At 46.8% G+C, this 27,859-nt stretch overlaps 1 protein-coding gene across 1 annotated transcript in view; it reads left to right on the plus strand.

The window, feature by feature from the left end:
* Positions 1–1,144: 1,144 nt before the first annotated feature.
* CALN1 (calneuron 1) overlaps positions 1,145–27,859 on the plus strand; it is a gene marked incomplete at both ends in the record, with an annotated part of 109,933 nt that continues 83,218 nt past the window's right edge. Inside the window, one exon of the mRNA XM_084299871.1 lies at positions 1,145–1,262. Coding sequence (XP_084155997.1) covers positions 1,145–1,262 — 118 coding nt within the window. The remainder of the gene's footprint in view (positions 1,263–27,859) is intronic.

The following is a 27,859-nucleotide window of genomic DNA, read 5'->3' on the forward strand; positions in this document are numbered from 1 at the left end:
GGTACTTACCTCTTTATAGCCAAGAAACCTTGGTGTCCTGGCATGGCTAGAGTGCGGATGTCCTTGGAGCTTGTTTCTGAAGGGGCCACGTCCCCTGCAGGTGTGAAGGAGTGTGCTCTGCCAAAGCTGCCGTGTAAGCATATATTTGTGGTCTGCACTGAACCATGCAGCCTGGCCACGCTCCAGCCATGGTGGAGACCCACAGCCAGATCCCTAGTGGTGCCTGGGTGGCTCTGTTGGCTTCTCTGATTTAGAGCTGCGGGAACCCTACAGTATAAAATGCAATAGGCCCATGATGGGGCTTCGCTGATTGAAACCAGCCAAGGGTATGACAAATCTTCCTCTTAATATTTCAATTGACTTTGGCAAACTTGCCTCTTTCTTGTGTATCCTAAATCAATGTGTAAGTGCTGCTGACAGTAATTTCCACTTTTGTCTGTGCAGATGGCTGCCCTTCACTAGGCTGCGGTGTTTATACCTGCTAAGTTTGCAAACAGTTTCCTGCTACAGTCTCCCAACGAGCAGTATTTTTTCTTAGCTGTCATATTTGTGAGATGAAAATGTTCTTTGTTGGGCCCTACTCGAATGTGAATTTTCTTCTTTCGGCAAGGGCCACTGAAGTCTGGATTGGAGGCACTGCTGCAACTTGTGTCTTGCTCAAGGGCTGATCCATCCAAGGGGTCCCGGCGCTCCAGAGCGGGGTCAGATGCTGGCGTCCAGACCCTTCATGACTCTGGAAATCATGCTGCTGGAGCCTGTGGCTTTTTAATTGCATGTCAGTGTAGACCCCTATGCACTATATAATTATTATCAAATACTATATCTCTATGCTGAAAGCTGCAATATGACTGTTAGAGACTCATATTTTCCTAAGGCACCACTGCTCAGTCTCTGCTAACTCTTGCCCTGCATAAAGAAGCTGCTGATTTTTCCCTCCTGATTGTTTAGCTCCTGTTTCAGACCTAAATAAAATCTGCAATCCATCAGTCATGCACCCAACTTCGGTGCACGTTCCCTGGTGTAGGATTCAGAAGACTGGTCCGGCTGCTCTTTCAAGGCAGGCTATTGCACCGTTCAGAGAAAGCAATGAGAAATAATTAAAATAAGCCTTTCTCTTCCCTTTTCTCTTGTGCCCAGGGAGAAGATGCCATTCCACCATGTAACAGCTGGCTTGTTGTACAAAGGCAACTACCTGAACCGATCGCTCTCCGCCGGCAGCGACAGTGAACAGCTAGCAAATATCTCTGTGGAGGAATTGGATGGTGAGCAATGTCATTGCTTTTTTCCAAGGGGGCTCAGAACTGGAAAGGCTTGTTTTCACCTTCTTGGTAGCATTGCCGTGCAATAACCTGAAAAGTGCTCTCCCCTTGAAGCAAGGAGTGAAAGGCAAGTGGGAAGTGAGATGGCTCAGCAGATCTGGGACAAAAAACAGTCCCCAACCACAGTTATGTTTGGAGCTGAGGGCTGATTTTAAACTCTGATATTGTCCTTCTGCCTAGAAATAAAGCAGTTTTTGAAAGAGTAAGGCTGCTTTTTATTGGCAAAATTGGTAAGAGAAAAAGTGGAACTAATATGTTTGTATTAAGATGTCTTCAGCCCTTCCCCAGGAACCTGCAGAGCTGAATCTCTCTTCCGGAGAAAGTCTTCTCATTTGCTTTGTGCCCTTTCAAAAGGGAGGCTTCTCTCTATTTCACAGTGTAACAAGGTGCTCAGAGGTGGCTTGTGGCTTAGGAAGCTGGAAAGAGCTTTAAAATTCCCCTTTCCAGGTCAATGATTTGGAGCACAGACCGGTCTCAGACTGGCAAAGGTTATCAGGAAAGTCATCCACATCTGCTGCCTGTAGGATCTCCACCATTTTTCCCCTCTGGAAGCTGGTGGTTGCTTCTCCCTTCTGCCCTGCAGACGGGATGTGAGGCCAGGTAGACTCCCAGTCTGGTTCGTGGCGGGAAAGTCTCCTTTTCTAGACAATTTGTGGCTCACTAGGGTCATTTCTAAGCAAAAGTTAATGTTGTTGACAGCTGGTCTTTGAGGGCTGTGGAACAATTCGAAGCTTTTGGTTTGCTTCCCAGTGGACATTTGGTACAAGCTACGATCATAGCCAGCGTTCTCGGTGGAGAACTTGATGAGTAAATGAGCAAGGGAATGGTGCAAGGTGGAAACAGCCCTTCCAGGACAGGTTGGGAGCATTTTGGCAAAACAGAAAGCCAACATTTCTGCCCTCCGTCCCTCATTTCACCTGCACTTAGTGAATCAGACTTCAGTTTTCAAGCATTTTCAACCGTGAACCTTCAGCTTTGGTTTTGCAAACTTTGTAATAACTTACCTAATGTAGAAACAGAATGCTCTCAGAGTATTTGTCACTGCCTCTCTTCTTCCCCAATATGTATGTGCAGAAAGCATTTCAGGTGAGATGAGTCGTGTGAGAAACCACTTTCAGTGCAGCCAAGCTGGGACCCGAGGCAAACAAGGGTTGCAGAGGCATCTTCTGGGCACTTCTCCCAGGTTACTGGAGCATTGCTTGAAGATTTTGTGTTTTCTAACAGAAGTGAACTGGCTCTGCTTCTGTGTATCCTTTAGCTGTTGTCTCTGTTCAGGATGAGAGGGGTTGGCTGCACACAGACAGGACAACATTGGTCGAGGTCTTGTTTATTTTAAATTCAGAGAACAAAGGTTTCTCTGCTATGCCTACCTGATTAGAGCACTTCTGCTATAACTGCCTTTGAGATTTGTATACAGATGTCAAGAGCTGATTCAAGTGGCATCAGGGCTGTAGCCCACACTTGTGGTGATCCTGTCGTGAGAGGGAAACTCCTCTTTGATTTTTTTCTGTTTGCACGGAAAAGGTCTGTGTCTGGATGTGGGAAGAAAGGTCACATGCAGAAGCTCAGCCCCATTCCCATCCTTCCCGTGTCTCCCTGCTGTCTCCCCAGGCCACGTTGGGTGGTTTGCAAGCCTCTGCAGCCCACTCAGCATCACCGTCCCAGTGGAATCTCTGGGTTGGGAGCAGCAGTGTGGGAACCTGCCTTCCCCGAGGAGTAACCAGCGCTCGAGACACTGTGGGTCATCGCCGTTAATTAACAGCAAATGAAGTGAATTACACGTAGAGGAGCTGTCTTTTGAGAAGGCAGTGACCAAGTCGCTGCTAATGCGAGTGCTGCATCCATTTAATTTGGTCTGTGCCCTATTATAACTGTGCTATTGAATTGGAGAGCAGCAGATTTCATTCATGTCTGCTCACAAAGAGTATCCCCCTCGTTCTTCAGGAGAATGGTTAGAGCTCTTTAACTTATCATCCATTTATTCTCTGGCTGTTAAGCACAGGCTCCTTGTTAGAATTTAGTTATATTTTTTTCTGACAGCCTTTTGCTTTACAAACACCTATTTTCAAGGGCTTTATATCTTTGCCACGAAGATATGCCCCAGTTCTTAGCTTAGCAGAGAAGAGCTCAACCTCAGGCCATTTTTTTTCCACCTGTGAATGCAGAAGTGGCACTGAATTCATTCACATCCGCTAAAGCCAGAGCAGCATAAGATACTGGAGATGTTTTTCTGTGTGCTAGCTAGCAGAGCACAGCCTACCCATTGGAAATCATATGCAATATTAAGTTGGCAGTCGCTATCTTACTGGGATTTGTCACTAGTACTAGATTAGTGCCCAGCTGTGCTGAAGGTAGCACTGCTCACTGTCCAGACTCAAAACAGAAATAGCCTTCCTGTCTTTGAGCATGAATTATCTCAGGGTGAGTAACAAAATGTTCTTCCTTGAGAAGTTAATGTCACTGTATGGGAGCTTTGTGGATATATTAAGCTGTGATAGCTCTATGCCAATAACATATTTGCATTTAATCACATAGGCTGGGAAAGAGGTGCCAAATTCCCTGTGGTTTCTTATTCAATGAGATTTTGATCCCAAGGGAGTCCCAGTCTATTGACAAATTCCAGTCACACGCATTAAAGCATTAAAGGTTTGACGCTCTTCCTGGGGAAGTCAATAGGAATTTTCTATTATGCTCCTGTGCACTTGAGGATCCTACAAGTGTCAGGTTTTTTTTCTTTTTTTCTTTTTTCTTTCCCTTTTTTTTTTTTTTTCCCAGCTGTTTTTGTTTGTTTGTTTGTTTGTTTTGTGTCTAGCGTTGCACATCTCAGTGCTGTTTGCTTTATGAAGGATTTCTGCAAACGTGAGCTCTGGGCTGCTGCAGGGAGAAGGTGCTGCACAGCCCGGCTGGGACACAGCATTGCTGCCACTACGTGTCCCTGCAACACATACCGACAAATGCCATGTGTTTGCAGCCTGCATGCGAGGTATGAAGGATAATATGGAGATCATGAAATGAAAAATATTTCTGACCTCATGCAACGTAACGGGGAAGGAGCCCAGGTTTTTTGGTTGAACACTCGCAGTTCAGAGCAGTGTGCCTTGGGTGCTGCTCTGCTGCTTCTCCCACTGGTTATTTTCCTCCTATGAAAACTTTCCCAACTTGAATCAGCCATCTGTCAGCTTCAACTCTGCTCTGTTTTTTTCCATCCTGCTTTAAATACTATGCTGGCAGCAAGGAAAGAAGCTGGAGAGATAGCAGGTCACTCTGCTGATGGCTTGTCTATTCCTAGCAGCGGTGTTTGCTATTTGCAGTGCTGTAGTAGCGTGAGGGTTTTTAGAAGCTGTCACCGTCACAAAGGGAATTAACTCACAGAAAGCTATATTAGGCGATACTTAACTTTGTAACACCAAGTAAATGATGAAGTTGAAAGTGGCAGGCCATCCATAACCTGTCTCCCAGGGACCATGGAGTGTGGTGGGATCTCAGATGAATATTATTGCCATATGCTTAGCGATTTCTGAGCAGGAGATTACAAATTAGGGCTGGGAGGAACTATTTTGCATGTAGCTTTTTGGGCTGTTGTTGGTTGACATAAAATTGTGGCACAGTTTGTGCATACTCTGTGGTTTCCACATTCCTTTTAAGTCCAGCTTCTGTCTTCACGTTGCAAACTGCTAGGAGTATTTTTAATAAAAAATGGTGGATGGAAATCATCATGTCAAGCTTGAGTCATCCACCTCCATAGGCACTATCTAAAGGGTATTGTCAGGAGGTAAAAACATTTCCATAGTAGGAATCTGACAAATATCACCTGAAGGAAGGCACATGCATTATAAGTAGTCTTTGCAGAAAGTGTCTGTGAAATGAATTATAGTCAGAGCGCTTTGCAGAGGAAACCCAAATGTGGACCACAGCAGCAGCTATTTGTCCAGAAAGACATCATGACAAATCCTTGCATGACCCAGATTTTTCTGAAATCAGCAGTGCCCATGCGGAAACGATCCTTGCTGTGTGGCAGCAGGGAAGTTATTGGCATCTAGTGACTTAGACCATATAGGAACTGCCCCAGGTGGGGTCTGTGGTACCTTCAAGGCTTTTTCTAGGTTGAGAGATGTTTTTTTTTTTTTGGTTGTAGACATCAGGCTGACCAGCCTGATGCAGTCCTTATGGTTGACACCCTGAGTGCAAATGCCAGTGTATGGCTTTGCCTGTCTAAACTGGAGATGTCGGCAGAGCATCCCATGAGGTGGGGACAAAACTTCATGAGTCTGGGGTGCAGTAAGCTTCAAGGCAAGAATCTAGGGACTTTGATATCATTATAGTTTATACACCACATTGCAGGATGTGCTTTACCTGGTTTCTGCCTCTTTCCTGCACCCCCGTTCTGCCACCTGCAGAAGGTCTCAACTGGGTTGCTGTTTCCTGGGCTTCTGTGTAGAAGTCAACAGAGAGTGGCTGCAGAGTACATTGGAAAACAGCTCTTGAAATAATTAAAGGCCACGGCTAAATGATGGCCATATGGATTTTAAATTAGTAGTTGGCTCCCGCATGCCAATAAAGCAGGCAATGACAAGTGGCTGAAGGTGTGCTGGGGCTGCAGCTGTTTCTGGAGTCCCAGCAGCACAGTGAGGTGGTCGGTCAAGGGGCTGGTGGCACACCGGGCAAAACAGTCACACGTTGCCACTGCAGCCATGCTGTTCTAGCCCTGTCTCTGAAAATAAGGCCAAAACCAGGGGTGTTTACCCTCTTGTGATGTCTGATATGATGGTCCTTGGATGATACAAGTCCTGGAAAGAGAGGGACCCTGATGCTGCGGAGTGCTGTTACCTTCTGGTCTCAGTTGGGGGTTGTTTAGTAGAAACCCCATTAGCCACAGTGACTGTGGCTGATCCAGATCCTCTTTCACTCCCATGTTATCAGGACAGCTCAGCAAACAGTCTCATGCATGCTGGAGAGTCTGGGTTGCCCTGCAACTCCTCATATCTCTCTCCAGCTGTCGATTTTCTCCAACCTGTTTGCGAGCAGGGATTTCAATCCCGCTGCTGGGCACAGGAGGTAGAGGGGCAGCCAGGGCCCCTCCAGCCTGGCAGCCAGCTGGCTGCTGTATGGCAGAGGGCACTGATCAGCTTTGATGTCCCAGGTGAGGTCAACAGCGGTTGGGAGCAGCAGTGTGCTCGAGGAGGGAAACCCAAAGGGAGAGGCATTAGTCACTTGACTGACTCATGTAGCAGCAACAAGGCTGCGTCTGCTCTGCTCGGCTTTTTGCCCATGGAAAAAAAAAAACACTTGGGAGAGTGGAAAGAGAGAAATAAGGGGGGAGGGGGGGGAGGATGAGCATACTGGTAGTGAGGCTGGAGATGCAAGGACTGTGCTGGCATAGGGGAAATAGCAAGGGGGAGCCATGCTGGGATGCACTATAAGCCATGGATTTGCACATGGGTACAGGTTCTCTGAGACCCCGCTTGAGTGTAAGCTCTGCGAGCAGCCTGTTAATTAAGTGGATGAAACTGTATAAAGCTTATTTTCTCTTTCGCAGAGTTCTGTTTTAAAAAAAGAGGCTTATCCACAGTGTCTCCGTTGTGAGTGATCATGGCTGGAAATGGAATAATTTATGGTTTATATTGGGCTTTAATAGTGTTTCGTGTCTCTGAATATAAAACTGCAGCATCACTATGCAGATTCTTCTGTGGACAGAAGCAGCTTTATCTCTGACTTCTGCTGATCTCCTTCTGCTGGTTTTCCAGTTATGTATTTTAATTACAGTGTGGTGTTTCTTTGGGACTTGGTATTTTCAGGTATGAAGCAGCCTGCATTTAAAAAATCATAAAAATCGGTGCAGTATTAATATTCTGCATAGTATTGTTTTACTGCAAGGTGCAAATTTGCTCCAGACTGTGTGTGTCCAGAGGAGGAGCAGAGCTGCTGATGGAGCAAATGCCCCAGGCTCTGTGCTGGCTTACCCTTGGTGAGCTTCGAAGGAGTTCACAGAAGGAGTGATTTATACTCATAATGGATGGGTGGTGCATAAGAGATCTCCTGTGCTGCCCTTGTGAAGTTTTTCCCCCACTCTGCACAACGTGGCAGCATGTCGTGCATGTCCCAGACAGATAGTTGTCTATCCAGCCAGCCCCCAAGTCACCAACCTCTCCTATCTGAACTCAAGGAAAGTTTCTTCAGCTAAAATGAGTGGCAGTTCCCACCCCAAACAGCCAGCAAGGTGCTTGGACAACCAGAGTGGCTGAGCCCAGGAAGGTCTGGCTCTGTGTTTCGCAGAAGAACCTCTCTTGTGGGTTTTACCTGCTGCATTGCCTTAGGGACCATCAGGGCTTGCAGGCCAGCACTGAGTTTTCTCCAGCACCTCAGCAAGACTGAAATCCTCAGGAGAGAGGTGGCAGAAAGCTATGGATTGGGGCAAAACTTCAGAACAGAAAGTATTTCTCCAACACATTGCAGCCCAAGCCCTACCCAGAGTAGCAGGTGGATTACCTGGTGGGACAAAAGTGTTTTGGGTGTACCTTTTGGGAAGGGCTTGCAAAGGCTCTGTTGTCCCCATCCCATGTCGCCTCTTCCTGGGGCACCAGGACCATGTGGCCAAAAGGGGAGATGTTCCACCTGATTCCCCTGCCCCCAAAATGCAGGACCAGGCATCAGCATTATCTCCAAGGGAAGAGTCCTTAAAGCAAGGGAGTATAAATAAAATGAGGTTGGCTGCCAACAAATTACAATTACAGGGATGCCATCTGGACAACAATTAAAGAGATTGTTTGAACTCCAACTATGCTGACATAGTTACAGGAACAGGCTGGCGAGCAAGTTATTAGTGGTGGAGACTCAGATACCCTTGGTTTGGACTCGGGGGTTTCTGGTTTATTGTAGCAGAGGATCTTTAAGCTGGATGAAGATGGTTTTGGGAAGGGGGCTGCAGGCTGCGTCTTCATCCATCCCCTTCCAAATCTGCTGGTTTGGCTCCTACGGCTTGTTCTGGGCTGGTGCTGCTCAGGCTGCCTCAGACGTTTGTGCTCACATGCGCGCGGGCCCCTCAGTGCAGTAAGAAAACGTTTACTGCCTGCGTTGCCCCGGGCCACGGAAACAGAGCAGATTCAGATCCAGAGCTAAGCATACTTTAAAATGCATTTAAATCTTGCTCTGACACGTTTATACAAATTTTAATATGGATTTTTTAATTTTTCATGCAGGCTTCTCAGCCAGATCATTAATTTTTCAGGTTCCTTCACTCCTTTGCGTTAAACTCCTGGCTTTGGCAAGTCACTTTTGTATCATTAAGTGTTGTTCTGTGGACTCAGAGATCTTATCCTTACCTGTTAGCTTATTGCTTCAGAAACGTACTCCCTAGGCAGTGGCTTCTAGCTGTCAAAGGGAGGACGGGGACCAGGGTAGGGTCATGGCATCCCAGACCCCTGTGGGTAGATGGGACCAGGAAGAAAAGGAAAACAAATACCATGGTTGCCAGCTGTGCCCTGTCTGCACACCCCATCAGACACTCACCAATTCTTTCTGGTCCATCTTGGTGGCTTTTGGGACTGAATAGGGCAGGCAGTGCTACATGAGCAGAACTTTCAGGTTGAAGCTCTCTGGGAATGGCTTTTCCATCATGGAAATGGGAGTGATGATGATGTTTTATTGACCTGAGTGTCTGAGTATCTTGACTGTCTAGCTTCTTCCTGAGCACAGGGAAACCTCAGATCTGCAGAAACTACAGAAGCTCTGGAGAGTCAGAGCAATTGGTCCCCATCTGCAAATTAAACAGGAAGAAATGGCTCATAAAAGTAACTGCACAGAGGCATGAACCCAGCCTCTGTCCTGGCTTTATGCTGCGTTAAACATCCTGACCACGGCTCAGTGTTTATTTCATTTCCTGGGCCTTCCTTATCAGCACTGGACTCAGGGGGTGATGCATGGCTCTCCAAGGGACCGGAGAAGGTGCCAAGAGGGTGATTTGGAAGATGAACAGCTCAGCATGGCAGTGGATCTCCGCAGCACCAACCTGAGCAAGAGGACCTGAGCACTGGTCCTGATGGTGCCAAGTGCAGGAACAGGATGGAGCCACGGGAAATGCTGGACCTGAGGATCTTGTGAGCACTGTTGGGTCTCTGCTGACACAGACCATGTCTTATAGTGAGGCCTCATGTGTGCCTCCTTCAATTACCATGATACTTAAGGATTTGGAGGTTAATGTGATGATCTGCACGTGGTCCATGTGCCATTTTTGTGGCATGAGGCTGTAGAGTATCAGGTGCCCCTTTAATTTGCAGAGGTTGATATTTCAGCCTGGCTGTGTTGGTTCACTGTGTCTTTGAGCATGTTACATTTCATCAAGTTGTAGCAAACTGCAAGCAAACCTTGAATCAATTCCCTTGCCTCAGTGGAGGCGGCCACCTCACCAAACCACGAATGTCTGCAAAAAGCGTCTGTTCTGTACTGCGTGCAAGTGCTTTCTGGAGAGGAATGTTCAAAAATAGTTTTGCCTACTAAATAATGAGTTTTAGGAGTTAGATACCTGGACTGACAGACATCTATTTCTAGTTCTTCACTGGGATACTTTGGCCACCGCTGATGTTTTGTGCCTCAGTTTACCTAGCAGCAGTGGTACTCATGTAGGGAGAGGAGAGTGATGTATCTGCTGCTATTTTGGGTGCTGCAATACCTCTGATCAAACACCATCTATGGATCCCGCTCTCTGTGAGCATTGGCTTTTGCTTTGAGCCCCATTCCCTATGTTCCAGTGCCTGTGGTCACAGCCAGGTGTGTTGATAATTGGGGGGGACTGGCATGGGGGAACGCTGACTTGCCATAACACTAAGAATATCACAGAGAAAAACTCAATGATCCAGAGAGTATTTCAGCTGGCTCTTTTGCACATGCTGGCTTGAAACAAACAGATAGAGAAGTATTTATTTCAAATGCAGCACAAAGCAATACCATGTCAAGGTGAGCAGCTCCACCCTTGGTTCTGCTGTTGGAGCACCTGCTCGGTGGTACCAGGCAGCATCCCTGCCCTCACCTGCTGCGGCCCCCATCCTCTTCCCCTGCTAACGGGAAGCTGCATTTATCTTCCTGAGGAGCAGGCCAGTGGCTTGGCAGAGTGAGAAGTCACTTGGTGAGGTGCAAGTCCAGATGGGTGGCAGACTGAACTGACACCAGGAGTTACATAGCCCTAGCAGTTCCCCAGCCCTATTCCTCTGGCTCTCTGGCTGCCATGGGGGGAAGCTGCTGCTGCTGGAAGTTTTGTGTTTTTTTTTGATGTTTTTTTTTGTTTGTTTGTTTGTTTTTCTAGGTTTCTCTTGCCTGACAGTGGGTCCTGAGATCATCTCAGCTCAGTTTGAGAAGAGAGAAAGGTGCAAATGTCAGGGAAAGGAAGCAAGGGCTGTTTGTTGCTTCTCCCTCTCTCCCCATGTTTGCACTGGGCAGTTGCCTGAAAATTCAAAGCAGGGGAAGGCAGGAGGGGCAGGTGATATGTGTGTGTATCCAGAGCTGGATCTGCACTTCCCTGAGCAAAATGAGCAGGTGGCCAGCACCCCATGCAGCCACTGACAGCTTCTGTAGGACCCAGCACTGCGGTCACCAGCCAGCTGGGTTCTGGGGGAAGGAGCAGGAGCCCTGCGGGAGAGCATGGCTTTCTTAGGCTTGACCAGCTTTGGTGACATCAAAGAGGATCAGCTCAAGCCCTTTGAAGTCAGTCTTAGTTCCTGCCTGCCTGGGAAAATGAAGAGTGTCAATCTTGCAGGGTGACCGTGGTGCCTGGAGGATGTGGATGTAGGACCCCGGTGAGCTTCAGCAGCAAAGGCCATGCAGGTGTAGCGAGATCTCGGCCACCTTCACTTCTCTGCTCTGGCACTAGATACTGGGGATGTTTCCAGGAGCAATGTGTGTGCAGCAAAGCCCTCCAGAGCCAAGCAGAGAGGAGTAGTTCATAAAATGCTTTGTGAGCCCTCAGTGCCAGAGCAGCCACTGCAGTGGTGGATGCATGGACTGAAATCACTGCAGTTCTAAGGCTGATGCCGATCTGGCTCAGATTATTCACTCTCTGAAGGAAATGAATTAAAACAGGGGGGGGAGTTGCAGACTGAGGTCAGCTGAAGGTCCTGTACAAACCTCATCCCTGGGTGATATTGCTACATGTGGGTCCTGCACTACCAGAGCAGCAGCGGGGGCTGAGCTGGGGGCACCGTGGTCCTTGCACCATGTGTGTTTGTAGAGGATGGTGGCTGCCATGGTCTGACTGACAAGCACTGGGTCTGGGCAAGAGGACTGAAAGAGAAAGGTTGTATAGTGCTGCCAGGACCAGCATAATCTATGTGAGTGTTGCATGAAGTAGGCTATGCCCAAAATTAGTCCTGGCACAAAATTGCAGTCCATGATGTCCATGGGACGTGGTATGCAAAGTTCTGGCACCATTGAACAGAGGGAAAAGTAGATAAGATCAAAGATGTCTGGAATTTGGATAGCTTTGACAGGTAGGGAGTTGCTCAGTCCCACACCTCACCCTTCCTGGATCTCAGGCACCGCAGCAGCACTGCAACCCTCTGCAGGAGCAACCACGAGATAAGCAAGAGCAAGAAATACAACTTTCGGAGATGTTGGCATTTAGTATTTTCAATTTTCAGTTAACTGCAGAGCAGCACAAAACCTTTGTCAAATGTTTTCTTTATTTTTTTTAAGAATTCTGTAACAAAAATGCAAAAAAAACAACAAAGCCTTAGTAGTGAAAAGATACTCTCATGTTCTTGAATGCACATCATTAGGATGTCATTTAAGAAAAGTCCCTCTTTCTAAATAAGCCATTAGAACACAAACCTATTAGTAGCATGTGGGATGAGGCGGTATTTGGTATTTTAGGATTATTCTGTTGAGCAATTCCTATTTAATTCACTAGGAAACACAAACCTCATTACTTTTCTTTCAACTAAATCTAATCCAGGGCATGAGATTTTGTGAATAGGTTTGGGTGGGGAGGGGAAAGAAATATGGCTGTGTAACCGATGGTAATTGCTATTACTTCCTGAAGGTAAAAAAGATTTGAAGCATTTTTTTCTCAGCAGTTTTTCATGTTTGCACATAAGGAGTAAATTGGCCTTTGCAGGGACACAGTCATTTCTGCCTCTGGAATGTGAAACCATGTTTCCCAGTGTCTGCTGGATGAAATGTCCATGACAAACACTTAAATGTTGCTTGTCACTGCTTTGTAAATTTGATTTCAGTGTTGCAGAAGGGAAAGTGAGAAAATACAGAGTTGTAGGATATTGCTGGAACAATGTTCTCTCCTTGCCTTTCTGCTTGGGAAGGTGGATGCGCGATGGGCTCAGCTTTCCCCTGTAAAGCACCAGGGGTACCACTGCCCTGGGCTGTGCGGGCTGCGGGCATCGAATCAGTACCTCTAGGTGTTAGGATATGCAGTGCCTCCCAGACTCACCTGTGCAAATATGTTTTTTTGACTATTTTTTTTTGTTCACCAGCAGTTACAACAATAATAATAATAATAAATGTAGGAGGGTCCATTTCAGTTTGAGCCAAATCAGCACATTTTTATTTCTGCATTTTTATTTGCCATGAATTGGAAGCTGGGAAAAATCTGCTCCATTCCAAAACAAAGTGTTTCATTTAGAGTTTGAGCTTTTTAACTTACTTCTGTTCTGAAGGTGTGACGAACTCATAAATTTTGGCTCACCAAGTCATGTGCTTCTAGCAGAGAACCAAAACAGAGAATTTTATGTTGGTGGGAGCCTAGACATACAGTTAACTCAGCTGCTATGAGCTGATGAAGTGTTTCAGGGAGGCTGAATCTGTATTTTTGGTGTAAGCACTTCAGGAGACCAATTGCCTTGTGGTGTTGTGGTCTCCCCCAGCCAAGGTAAGGTGCCATGGTGGGATGAGAAGGGAGGCTTGGGCAGGGACCTGCAGTGATTCCTCCCATCCACCTGAGGTGCTGGGCACCCCCCAGGCTGGTGGCATCATGGCTCCCGTTTGAGATCCCCTTGAGATGTGCAACCTGCATATGCCACGCGCTGTCACACCAAACACGTGTGTTTATCCCCTGCCTCTGTCGAAAGCCTTCTGCCCATCAATGCAGCTGGGACTGTGTCCACGGGGTCTCACTCCACTGCTGCGGCCGTCCAGCAAGTGGCCCCTCGGGGGCTTAAATTGCTTTGTTGAAGAGCTCCTGTGAGCCCAGCCTGCTCTGCTGGCATTGCCCAGCAGTGCTTCTGATCTCTAAAACTATACAAGCTTTGGGTTGGATTGAGTTGCAAAAAGAAAACACTCTTTTCACCACCACCATCCCCTCCTCCCCATTTTGGGGCTTTTTTAAAGGACTAGGTAGCTGATGACTTCTTCAGAGTTCATTCCAGTTGCCTTCCAGGCTTGTTTCTCAATAGCTTATTTTGCTATACTCCTTTTTTTTTTTTTTTCCTTTTTTTTTTTCTCTCTCATTTTTCATAATAAAGGCCAGAATATATTAACAGAGGAAATGGAAGCAAAGCAAATAAAGAGCCCAGTTAAATGCAGGGCTCTGGAGGGAGGTTTTGGCTGGCTGGAGGCTTTCTGCTCTCCTCCACTGGGGTCCAGCATTTTCTGCCTGCCCTTGTTTTGCAGTGGTGATAGCAAAGAGGAGGTGTGCTTTGGTTTCTGCAAGCAGTATCGATAAGGGCAAGGCTTATTTGTCCCATTTAGGGGGAATATCACATAATAAAAATGCAGAAGTATATTGGATTAAACAAGCAGCTTCTCACTTAAGCTATTTATCACCAGCTCTTCTGGGGTTTTGGAGGGTTTGTTTTTTGAGCAAGTGATTGGAGGAATTTTTTGGCAGGTTAAGTTTGTCTTCTGTGCAACAGTTCAGAGAGTCAAGGCTTTTGGCTGGATTATGTGTGCCCAATGGACACCTTGTGCGTGTTGCTATGGCACAAAAGGAGTTCTGCTGTGGAAAAGTGCTGACTTGGTAATGCACAGGGGGATGTCTCCGGGGGTGTTTATTTGCAATAACAGAAGCCTGAAGCTGCTGTTTGCTGGTAATTTGTGCAGTTACTGTGCTTTCTAATACTTTCCAGGCCACTTTGCAGCACCCAACAAATTCAGGTTTGGAATCACAGTGTTAAGTCCAGCAAATAAAAAGCTCTTCTGATAATTCATTGACGTTGCACTCTGTGCGTCTCCACCAGAACAATGTTTAACTCCAAATGTTGCACATCCCTGCATTTCCTAACCTGTCTGGCCATGTGGGAGATGCCTCCCATGAGGTGCTTCTCAAGAGACAGAAGGCTTGATGTCCTCCTCCTTGCCTCACCAACAGAAAAGCTGCTTTCAGCTTGGGAAGGGACTTGTCTTCAAAGTGAAACGTGCTTATTTTGTAAATGTGAAACTCTGATCCCGTTGATATGAGGAGCAAAATTTCCATTGACAGAGCTGGGCTTTCACTGTCTGTAGCTGAAGAAATCAGATAACTTGTTAATCTCCTTAGTGTCTCTTTCTCTTTGTAATTGAAAGCTTTTTGGTACTGGCTCCTAGAGGAAGTTTCATCCCCACAGCCTGAGTTTCCACAACCCTAACTTAGTGGTAAAGGTCTGAACATCACACCTGGTGTGGGGCGCTTTCTGGGGCTCAGCTGCCTGTGTCCGTGTGCGCTCTCTTTACCGTCTGGTTAGGATAAGCCGGGTGGGATGGGAGGAAACCAGTCCCATTCCTGGTTGTGATGCACCTGAACAAGCCTGCCTGTGTCAGCAGGCCGGCCCAAGGCTGGTGGCGGTATTTAGACTGAGAATTGATGATGGAGAGGAAACAGTCTCTTTTGATTGAACCTTAGCCCTTTGGGTAACTACCATTATGATAATGTATGTTGTTCATTAGTAACCTTCTCCAGTTCCACTTGCCTCTAGTTCATGAGGCTTTGATGGGTTGGGAGCAAAGCAAATTAAAAGAATGGGCTAAAAAAAAGCTGGGGTAAGAGGGCTATGGATCTGTCTGGTTTTGCTCCAAAAGGGATTAAACAATGTGCTTCAGTGCCAGCTTTGACATTTTCACTCTGCCCATGATGAGAGGCACTGTCTGTGCGTTTGCCTTGGCCTCTGTTCTGCTGCATCTGAGGCTGATTGCGGCCACCCCACGACCTCGGTGGGAGCAGGACCAGCTCTGGGCAGCCAGGGGACTAACACAGCTTATCCTAAAGGGAGGGAGAAACCCTGGTGTCATTTACACCTGTGGACATGGGCCACAATTCATCCCCATGCTTGCAGAGCTCAGTGAGTCATCTCCAACCTCTGATCTTCTGCTGTCCATGGGGAAAGGCATTTCCAGTGGATGATACGTGGGAGCTACCAGGGAGTGAGTCAGCTTCTGTAGCTCCTTCCAGTGGCTATTGAGAGACACTGAGCCTCAAACCAAGTTTGAAGTTATGTGGGGAAATGCTGGACAGCTGTAACAAGCTTTTATGGGTGCCGGCTCAGGGATATGTGTAGGAATCATCAAGCCATAAATACTTGGTGAGAGCTGTAGTGACTTTTTAATTTTAGTAGGAAAACCAGAATGTGGCAGCCGGAAAAAAAAAAAAAAAAGTTACAAAAATAGTAGTAGCCCTTTTGGGAAGAGGAAATCATATTCCACTAAGAACAGCAACCCCAATTAAATGGGAGCCCTTAAAGAAGTGAGTAGCTAATTACCTAGATAAAGATGAGGCAGACTCTTGCATGTAGAAAACAGATTTATTGGGGAACTTCTATCTATGTACATATGTCCAAGATGATTTATTTTCTTGCCACAAACCCAAAATTCTCTGTGCTTTGTAAATATTGTGGTTGATGGCTGTAAAGATTTCCGATGAGATCAAGTTGGAAGGAGTTGTATGGTCAACCACAGTTACTAGAATTGGAGAATGGTTCAAGCAGCTGAGGAGGCTTTGGAGACACAGCCTCACACTCACTGCCTTGGTTTTAAGAAACCACTGGCACGTGAAGGCAAGAGGGCCCTCTCCCTTGTTGTGCTTGGTGGCCTGGTGTGACCCTTTTGGAGCAAAATATTTTTAAAAGCAAGTTTGTGTTACAACGTGACACAGTTTACCACAGTAAGCATCATATATTAATTTTCTGACTGGGGTGCAGGAAGTGGCTCATGGCTTCCCTGTTCTCATAAGATGAGAATACAATCATGTCTTCTAATAGGAGTTTTCATCACTTTTTCACGTCTCCAAATTGCTTAAGTTTTGGCATCAATAAAAATAGTGGAGTGTGGAGAAAGTAGTTTTGGCACCTACTGTATTTAATTTGCAAAAACTTTCATGTGGAGTTTAATTTAGACTGATGAGAGAGGCAGTTTTATGAGTATAAAACTCCATTAATTACAGATCCTGTCTTAATTATAAATGGCTTTATTTTAAAGTGAGTTTTACCACCAAAATTAAGACTTGGAGCAGTTCAATCAATACAAACATCAATTAGACCTGACTTTGTACTCCAATTAATTTATAAAGCTTCCCAATGAAGTGTAAAAAGTGTGCCACTTTGTACTCCTCTTTCTGCCATTCCCGGGCATCAGGAGGTCTCCGTGGATTCATTAGCAGCCTCCTAACGATAAGCGTGGATGGAATAACAAGCCTGCCGATGGTCTGCTTTTTCCCAAATAAGCCAAGAGAGTTAACTGCTAAAGTGGCCAAACCTGGCACAAGTGTAGTGGAAAACTGACACTCATACAGGTGCTGAAGTTACAGAGTTTTGTTCATTTGACTGTGGCCCTATGAGGTCTTTGGTCCCACCACGAGAAGTGCTGCCCCACCAGACCATGGCTGCGCCGAGGAGCTCTGGGAGGCCGTAGGCTGGGACACGGTCACTTGTCACAAATGTGAATTTATTTAAAGCCTTTTTGGATTTCTGTATTACCCTGATTTTATTGAGACAGGTAGAGACATGACAGTTCATTTCCCTGCACCTTCTTTTCAGCATCTTTGCTTCCTTGGCGTATTTGGCATTATAGCTGCTGTGTGTCCCTTATAACCTTCATCAGGAGCTGAGGATCCAGCCCCACCAAGGCATCAAGATCCCCTCCTGGTGACATAGCACGAGCTCCTTCTGCCACCTCCAGTCCTCCCTGTGATGGTGGCGAGCTCACCTGGAATGACAAGTGCATGAAACAAGCTTCTTTCCAACACCAGAGGGTGAGATGAAAGGACCTGGGGAATCCCTTGGGGAGCCAGGACCATTAACAGATGAAGTAAAAACTCTTTTTGCTTCTCAGCTGAGGGCAGGCAATCTGCAAGCTGCTGGGAAGCAGCAAACCTCAGTTCCTGAAGGGTGCCTTGGCATCCTCCTGCCTTCAGCAGAAGGGTGCCATTCATCTGGGTGCGGATGCCACATGCAAGGTCTTAGGAAGAGTTAAATCTTTCATGCAGGACTTGGGCAGCCATAGAGATCTCTGTGGGCTTTCTCTGGACTGCTCCCAAGTGTCTTCTCCTCACACAGCTCCTCAGGGCAGAGGCTCTGCCTTCCCACCTGGTGGAATGGCACTTACTGGGTGGACATCCCCTGATTCTCTTGGACCAGTAGCAAAATAAAGATGCAGCTATAATTTGTCCGTGCATATGCTTTTGCAGAAAGTGTGGAAGGGATGGAGCTAGGTGTTAGCAGAGTTTTTATTTCATTTCTGGTGAAACAGGGTGTTTTAGTAAAGCCAGGCTCTGGGCTGTGAAACTGTTTGAAACTAGAAACCGAACAGCAAGCGACAGGCAGGCAAACAAAGTGGAAACCTGCTCTGAATTATCATAAGCTTTTTTGTTGTTTTAAACCCTTTCAAGCAGAGCCATTTGTACTGGAGCAAATTCTCCCAAGATATTTTTAGACGATATGAGCAGAAAAATATTACTCCATAGCAAGCTGTTTACAAATCTGCTAACCTTGTTTAGTGCTAGTAAAACTCTAGGTTTGGTGTGCTGCAGAGCACACTAATTACTTGACAGAAATTATGCAATGATGTCTTTTCAAAGCAATACACATTGGCTTGGCCCTACAGCTGGACCCATGTACAGCATTTTGTATAATGAACTGTGAATGTTTCTGCAGCTTTTGCATTAAAACAGAGAGAGCAAGGCAGACCTTGCCAATTACTGTCCACTCTCCATCCTCTCCTCGCATGCTCATCCCTGTAATGGGGCCATTCTGCAAACATCCCCATTACCGGCTGACTTGAGCGGCATCAGAGGCACTGCAGACCAAACTGCTGCTTCTGCCTCCATGGAGCTGGTGGGAACAGCCTCAGTGGGTTCTCACTGGAGGTGGCCAAGGTGGGTGACTGCTGGCAGCCCATTGTGTGGCCAAGTGTTGCTCTCTGTCACTCTCTTGGCCTGGGCTGGCGATGGAGTTGGGATGTTGGCCATTCCTATCACATTTTGGGTGCATAAATTCATGTAATAGTGGTATTGAGATGCTATGTTAATAGGGCTGCAGAAGTACCTTGACAGGGAGGTTTGGACTTCCATAAGAAAAGCAGAGTAGGAGTTCCCAGTCTCTCCCAGTGGACCTCATTGACCTGTCCATCTGATGGCTGCTGTTGCTCACAGCAACCTGGGGGATGCTCCTGTCCTCATGGAAGCTGCTCCAGTACTCCCTGTGGCTGCAGTGGGGTGGCATGGGATTTCTGCCTTGAATATTGAGGGGTTGGTTCTGAGGACCTGGAGGTTTCTTTATTTTCTTCTACTGAAATAAGTTAGCAACAAACCAATGCTGCATAGAAGAGTGATCTTCTGAAAGGCTTGATGGAAGCCCAGCACTTCTGATGTCAGCTGAGCGTTTAGCAGTGGTTGAATAGACCAAGTTAGAAGGACAGATTAGATGAAGTAGGTTTTGTGATTGCTAGACAAAGACTTCTCAGCCTGGACATGGCTGAAGATGTGGTAACAATGTGGGGAACAAGAATAGGGAACAGTTGTTTATTGTCTGTTCCAGAACAGGAGCTGGAAAATGTAAGATGGAAGTTGGAGGAGGTGTTTCTCAAGAAGCTAAGGTGGATTGTCACATATTGCATGGTTAAACCATGGAACCCCTTGCCACAAGGCTAACAAAATGCAGTCATAAGAGGAACTGGGAACATTCCTGGAAGAAAAGTCTTGGGACTGTTTGAAGCTGAGATGGTCTGCACTGGTATCACCACTTCTAGGCATGGGCAGGCAACTGCTGCTGGCAGCTGGAAATACTTGGTTGTCCCGCGGCTGGTCTGAGCACTTCCAGTCCAACTCAGTGCCGTTCCTTGGGAGGATGTGAACTCAGTTTGACCAACGCTGCCCAGGGCGAGCTTTGTCCAGGCTTTGGGTGATCTTAAGGGATACGAGTTCTCTTGAGAGCCCTTCCAGTCCCTCACTGGGATTTGTGTAATGCTGCAGATGTGTTGGACCAAACGGTAAGGAGCAGAAGAGGGAAAGCAGTTGGTGTGCTATGGCAATCAACTAGCTGACCTGCATGGCATTTTCCTTTGCTTGCTGTTTTGTACTGTTAATCAAATATGCTAGAAGGGAATCTCAGATGGGGTGAAAAACTAGTATTAGACTTTATCCTTCCTCTATGTCCCAGGCTACACTGTGTAGACGCAAGGCTGCTCTGTGGCAAGAGAGCAGAGACCCTGTGCCCGGGATCCTGCTGTGCGCTCCTGCTGGGGCACAGTCCCCTCTGCAGGCAGCTGGCAGGCAGGATACAGGCAATGAAAGGAGCACAGCTGGGATTTCCCTCCTCCTTGTTTTCCTTGGCCACTGTGAAATCCCCTGGAGTTACTGGCAACCTGCATAACTTGTAGCAGCTTTCCTAATAGCTCCGATGATGGTGTTTTAGTGCAGTAACGTCTCCAAGATAACCAGCAGATTTTGTCCAGCACAGTGAGCTCAGCTGGAGAGGGAAGTAAAGAGACTCTGCAAGCAGAAGTTGCATTGTGGCTTGGGACACAAACCAGCAGTGTGGTTCTCATTCTGAGAGAGAAGCTGCTTTCATGGGAGAGGGGTGGAGATGTAGCAGCCATCCCACCTGGTGCCCTGCTGATGTTGAGAAGTGGCCGGGGAGGTGCCGGGAGAGGAGGGGACAGCAGGACAGAGGGGAACACTTGCTGTGCACGCTGGTGGGGTGAAAGGAGCACCGAGGGCAAAGGCAAGTCATTTTCCTTCTCTCTCTGGCATTTTTTTGTTCTCTTTATGTGGCTGAGCAAACTGGACTGCAAAACTCAAACACTTCTACAGCTTCTTTTTTTTTTTTTTTTTTTTTTCCCATAACTTCTAAAAACTTCATTTTCATCAAGTTGACTTAGAAAAATTGCCCCTTCTTATTTTTACTGGTTTCTTAGCAAGATGTTCTTCTGACCATTTTTCTTCTAAGGTGGTTTCAAAGCAAGCTTCTGAACTGTGCTGTGCAGATGCTGCAGTGGGACCTTAAGCTGTCCCCTCCCATGGGGGAGAAATGCACAGCTCTGGAAGAGGCCAGAACAGGCAACCTGCAGGGCATATTGCTGAGCCTGTCCCCTTGCTTGATTTAGGAACTTGTGCTATGGTTGCCTTAAGAAAGGGGGTGGTACTGGAGTCTTTTTCTTCCTGTAATTTGTTTCTTCGTGCTGGGATTTAGACAAGGGACTAGCTTTACTTTGAATTTAATTATGTATTTAATGGCAAAGCTGCCGAGAACTGTCAGGAGTTTTTTTTTTCTTTTCTTTTCTTTTCTTCATTATATTTCTTATGAATCTAAATAGATTAATATTTGCAAGAAATACTTCCAGAGTAATTTTATCAAAAAACTTCATTACTGCCATGGGAAATTCAATGCAATTTTAATCTGGGACTAGTTCCGCTTTGCAGTCTAGCTAGACTACAAATTTTAGAGATAGATGCTGTGTGGGTACCATGTCTGTGGCATATATTGTTCATGTATAATATATATTGTACATGTATAATGTATGTTGGTTGTACATGTATAATGTATGTTGTATATGTATATTTTAATGCTATGTTGAGCCTGCTGCTGCAACTGCACATATTACCCCTAAGTGTCTATGTAGATGTCTCTTATTTGCAGTTATTTAGTTAATAGTGATAATGAATAAAATCCTCTCTTCACTGTGTTACACAGTTAAAAACAAAACATGCGGTACTTGCAGGTGAGCAGTGTAATGACAGCAGCCAGTAAGGACAACCAATGTGAGCACTGCAGATACGTCAGTGCCTGCTGTATTAAAACTTTAGCCGTGGTGTTTATTTCAGAAGCGAGATTTCCCCTCCCCAGCAGCCTGAGACAGCAAATGAAGTATGCAGAGTGAGGACCTGTGTGGCACTCCTCGAAGCCTGCTGTCAGATTGATTGCTTAAAGTGCATTTGAAATCAAGTGCTGTACAGTCAGCTCTAGATCATTTCACAATCATTTTTCATGTGCCAGTAAGCAAAACCATGGTGAATAATACAGCTGGTTGAAAACGGCAAAGCTACTCAGTCTTGTAAATCCGAGCCGACCTCACCATCTCTTCCCTTTGCCCTTGAGTGCAATGTAATCATCATGACATAAATAACAAGTGCAGCGATATAATAGAATTATATGAGCGCTGCTATTGTGAGTGCTGTAAAAATAAGGCCAGCAATACTTGGAGGAGCCGAGATCAGCGCTGAAATAGAGTAGGGGTTGAATTGATTTCCTTTTCCTTTTATCTGTCAGGAGAGAAGGAAAAGAAAACAAGTCCCACTATGTATGTAAAATCTTCAAGGAGTTTTCTGTGCCTGTTTGCAAGGTGGTGGAGTGGCAGGCACATGCGTGCTGGCTGCTTCTGAGGCTTTTGCTTCCATCCTCTCCTTTCAATCCAAAGTTTCCATCTAAACTAAGTCCTTGGAAAAGTTATGGAGAAGATTATCCTGGGGGTTACCGAAAGTCAGTTGAAGAACAAAGCAATTATCAGGCATAATCAACGTGGGTTCATCAAGGGAAAGTCCTGCCTTAATAATTTGATCTAGTTCTATGATAAGGTCACCCACTTGGTGGATGAAGGGAAGGCAGCAGATGTAATCTTTCTAGATTTTTGTAAGGCCTTTGATACCATCCCTGACAGCATCCTTCTGGACAGATTGTCCAGCTGTGAGACAAACAGCTTCATGCTGCGCTGGTGATAAAGTGGCTCAGTGGCAGAGCTCAAAGGGGCCCTTCCAGGGGGTAGCAAACAGGCCTACATCTGGCTGGTGGACAGCCTCTGGCAGTGCTCCCAGGGGCTCGAATCTAGGGCCAGTCCTGTTCAACATTTCTATCAATGATCTGGATGCAGGACTGGAGCGCATCCTCAATGAGTTTGACGACATTAAACTGGGAAGTGACATTAACTTCCTGGAGGGATGAGAAGCCTTGCAGAGGGATACGAATAGGTCAGAGCACCGAACAATCACAGCGGCATGAAGCTGAGCACAGGAATGCCAGGTGCTTCCCCTGGGATAGAGCAGGGCCAGGTACAGGCATGGCTGGGGGGCAGCTCAGTGGGAAGGGGCTGGGGGGACCAATGGCAGCAGCCCAGCAGGAACCCTGCAAGCCAGGGGGGCAAACCGCACATTGGGGCACACGAAGCACAGCATGGCTGGCCCCAGAGGGGCTGCTCCTGCTGCATTTTGTGCTGCTGTGGCCTCGCCTCAAGCATCGCGTGTGGTTCTGGGCTCCCCAGTATAAAGAAGTCCCTGAGGTGCTTGAGCATGTCCAGAGGAGGGCAGGGAAGCTGGTGAAGGGGCTGGAGGATATGTTCTGAGGGGAGAAGCTGAGGACACCTGGGCTGCCCAGCCTGGAGGAGAGGAGGCCGAGGGGTGGCCACGCTGCTCCCTGCAGCTCCCTGGGGAGGGGAAGCACAGAGGCAGGCACCAGCCTCTGCTCCCCAGGGACCGAGGGCAGGAGGTGCGGGGACAGCATGGAGCTGCGCTGGGGAGGGACGGCATGGGCACAAGACAAAGTCCCTGTCCCAGGAGGGTGCCAAAGCTGGAACAGGCTTCCTAGGGAGGTGGCTGATGCCCCGTGCCTACCGGCGTTCAAGAGGCATTTGGGCAATGCCCTCGTTAACATGCTTTGATTTTTGGTTAGCCCTGAGGTGGTAGGGGAGTTCAACTGGATGATCTCTGAGCGTCCTTTCAAACAGAATCCTATCCTATCCTATCCTATCCTATCCTACCCTATCCTACCCTATCCTACCCTATCCTAAACGTGGTTTCCTCATCTTAAAAGCCTGCAGCAGAGGGATATACCCAATGCCTAATCTCCCAAGCTGGTCCTGTCTCCTGGTCCTCATATGTGCAAACCCTGGGCCTCTGGTTCTGCTCACGTTGCAGTTGGAAGGATGGGGATTTCACTGATGTAAAGCCACCTTCAAGCTTGGCCCTGAAGGGGAGAGCATGAAGGCACAGCTTGGTCTTCAAGTGAGACTGGAGCCCCGCAGGGCTGCAGGGAGGTAAGAAACCAACTTTAGACTGAACTACTCTCAGGAGACATTTCCATTTTGTTTCCTGAAGTTTTCTTCGTATTTGTGAAGGAAAATGCCCAGAATCCCCGGAAAGGTGGCACACAAGCTCAAGGACAGGGGACCCAGAGACAGGTGTGTGTGTGTGTGACCCCTTCTGCAGTCAAAAGGGTTCCACAGAATTTTGTAACACCTGCAGAGGACCTTGAAGTGTTACTTTCCCAAGGAAAGCTTACCAGGAGCCTGAGCTTCTGTGCAGGGCTGGAAGAAGCAGATGTGAACGTGGGAGTGGAAGCCCTTTCCAGAACTCTTGTAGGCTTGGAGAAAGGGAGGCATCAAATGGCTCTTCCAGCACTGGGCTGGAAGTGTAGCAGACGAGAAGAGGGAGGCTTTCTTTTATCTCATCCCTGCCCACTTTCTAAAGGCCACCCCTTGAATCAGACCCAGTTGGAAGAGAAAGTTCTTTTCAGGATTTCTTTGTTTTTCTTTTCTTTTTTTTTTTTTTTTTAATCAGCTCTTGCTGCACCTTTTGTTACATTCAGCTTCTCATTTTCTATCTAGTTCGTTGCATGAATAAGATATGGCACATATTTCCCTGACATGTCTACCTACTATAAATACTCTGTCCTTCTGTGGAGAGAAAATATGGGATATATGTATATACATACGTTCTGTATGCTTCTAGAATCCTAAATGCCATTTTTCCAATATTGTGTGTTTAATAGGAATTCACTGATTAGGCGCATAAAAGGCTGCAGAAGATGACAGTTTCACTGTGCTCAGTTTTAATACAAAGAGTACTACGGTTGCTAAGAGACTGATACTTCAAGTTTGGAAATCTTCATCCACACTAGATATATTATCTTGGCAAATTGGACTTTTTGAGTTGGCAGCAAATGGAAAAGAGTAACTTTTAAAAATAGAGATAATTTGGATGACGTCAAAGACATCTGGTGTCCTTTTCTAGAAATGTGAGACTGATCTATTTTGCTTATGTGTATAAATTGCTCTGCACCCAGTGTGAGGCTTTACTTATGCCTACATTCAAGTCTGATGTATTAATAAATTTCCTTTATGCTTAAGCTATTAAGCCAGGTGTACTTTAGTTATACGGGCTTTATGTTTACAGCAGATAGTACCTGTCTGCCCTGTGCGTCTTGGAGTATCATTATGCCTCTTTACAGAGCAGGACCTCATAGTGCCCAGAAACACCAGGCTCCGCAGTGGCTCAGGCAGGACAGCCACCTGTTTATCTTTCTGGCTGATTTGCTCCCCCATCCACATACTAACCCTGGCATTGCACACTCAGAGCAGTATGGCTGCATGCTGTATTACCACCTCTCTAATGGGCTGTGTCTCTCATCCTAATTCCCACCCCAAACTGGTGGGTGCAGAGAAAGGGGGGAGGTGTGTCTGCTCGCAATCATCCCTTATCTTCCCTAATGTGTTTTGGTCTTGAGAAGTGTCAGAGCTCCTGAATGGTAAGGGATGGCTTTGAATGGCAGCCAGAAATCAGCTAGGCACTCTCTCCTGCCGTGCATAAGAGGCAGTTAAGAAGAAAAGAGGGAACTGAAGAAAGCTGAAATGGGCAGCGCGAAGCTGATGTGAGAGAAGGAGAATAAATTAGAAATTATTCAAAGACGGAGGGTGGGAGGAGATGGCACCAGGTCACTGGGGAAGAAGGATTACGCTTGCATAGTGAGTGCAAGGGGAAGGAGAGGAGGGGAGCGAAGCAGCCCAGCGAAGGAAGAGCATGCCAGGAGCGCAGCTGGGATGCATGTAAGGACAGTGATTTAGGGAGGATGGGTGAGAGGAAGCTCAGAATCTGCCTGAGGATTTTCTAGCCATAATGTGTTCTGATGGTGTCTTTCCTAGGGATTCAGCAGGGCACCAGCACCTTAAGTCACATAGATAAGGTATAGCTGTGTTTGCACTCTGGCTTGCAGTGCTGGGGAAGGCTGCTCCCCCACTTCAGGTGTTGTTCTGTATCCCAGACAGAGATGGATGGCCAGGTGTAAATTATTTCCGCCCAAGTAGAGCTTAAGCTGGACTTATGCGTGGTTGGAAGGAACACATTTGAATTTTAATATCATCTCTGAAATGCAATTGCAGCCTATGCACTTGATTATGTGTTCAGGTTAGGAGACTTTATGTTATTTTTAGAAATGTTCATTTGCTCCAAGGACCAGGAGATGTTGAAATGGCCACTGAGATGTGAACGTGATTTCTGAAGTATCAAGTGAACATAGATTGAAATGATGACAAAGGCAAGTTACACCTTTTTTTTCAAGCTTAAACAATGCACCATAATTGTATGTCAGAAGTCATTCAGGTTTGATATCATGCCAGCTAATTAAACCATCCTCTCTGAAGAGACTTACTGTACTTTCAGCTTTGCTTTTTCATTCTCAGGAAGGCAGCTCTTGTGTTTAGCTCTCACGTTGGCATTAATTTGGATGGGAACCAGCATATAGGAAACAGGAGCTACGGCCAAATCCTTGTCTTGTTTGACTGGTGTAAGCCAGGTTCATTTCCACCAAAGGTGGTGGAAGGAAGAGGAGGGCCATATGCCATCCCATATACTGCATGCTTCTGCCATCAGTCGTATGGGTGGCTTCTCTCCATCCAAATTTTTGTTGAACATGAATCCCACTGTAGGTTTTGTTCCTCCTGAAGGCATTTGCCTTCAGTGTGTCATCGCTGTTTTCCTTCCACATATGCCATGGGACACAATTCATAGGCTGGTGAAGGTGGAGACACAGTGCAATCAGTTACTTAGTGATGAGGGGTTCATCACTAAGTTGTCACGGGTTGAAGGAGCTCTGTCTTGGGCAGTGAGCTCACCCAGCCAGGTGAGAGACTGGATGAGGGAAGGAAGATCTCCTCTCTCTCTTTTACCAGTTCATTGTGGTCTAGGTCACTGATGGTGCCCAGTAGGCTGTGGGTGGATGAAGGCCACGGGGGGAAGAACTGTGGCCCAGAGGAGATGAAGACATCTCTAAGTCTCCAGGCCTTTCTTTCCCTAACGTGGTTTTAGCATTCAGTGCACAGACTGATTGCCCTAAAGAAAAGGGGGGCAAGGCTGAAACACGGTGGTGTGAAGTACTGAGTTTACTCCTGAAGTTGGAAAATAAAGGCTGTTCCTCATCTAAGTCAGCCTTTTTGGGTGTCCTTACCCAAATGTGGGATGCGCCTGTGATGTGTGTGGTGGGTACAGCCTAATAGCTGTTGGAGAGCTGGGTTTTTGCACCTGGGTACCAAAGTGCCAGCCAAGAGGAGAAGGCTTGACCACAATACAAACATGCCACAATATAGCCAGTGAACACTGGCTGGAAAAAGTATGGTATATTTTCATGAACACAAGGAGGGAGGAGGTATCTGCTGAGAGTCCTTGTAGCCTTTCCTGTAGTGAGGAGAGGCTGCCTGAGCTGGATGATTGAAGTGGCTGGGAAAATCTGGATCCCTTGCAGAAAATCCATCCTCCTGCACCAGGCACTGAGCCTGCTCTGCAGTGTAAAACAGATGTTTTAGCCCTAAAAAAATGCATGTTTTTAATACGTTTCAGTCCTGTGGCCTGCAGGAGTCAAGCAGTTACTGGGGCTTTATTGCCTGTTGTCACTGACTTCTTCAAAGCTTAAATACTCCTAGGCTTAGAGCAGGTGCTACGGAGGGAGCATACTGCTAACTTCACCCTCATATGGGTACCACTGTCAGAGGCAAGGTGGGGAGGTGCATAGTCCTGGCTGTGTCCTGGGAGCATCGCTCTCAGGTCTGATGTGTGATCTTTAGTGCATTTTCCCCAAAGATCACCCCTGCAAAGAGAGAACCAGCTTCCTCTTGACCAGAGGTGGAGTTCCCCTTGTCTTACCTTTTATGTACCGCTGAGGGTCTGGTTGGGCTGCTCCCAGGATTTGGTTAGTAAAGAATCATGTCCTGGCAAGTGTTTAACATTCATCTACTCCCATGGAAATGGCTTTGGAGGGTGTTAAAACTTGGAGAGCCCAAGCAAGGTTACTCTGCTAGCCAGTGTCCTCATTTGAACAGACCTGATGATCTGTGGAGAGCAAGGTTGTTAGCTGTCTTCTATGTCCCACTGCAAACAGTCA

This window comes from Netta rufina (assembly GCF_964035555.1).
Source record: "Netta rufina genome assembly, chromosome: 21".
Lineage (NCBI taxonomy): Eukaryota > Metazoa > Chordata > Aves > Anseriformes > Anatidae > Netta > Netta rufina.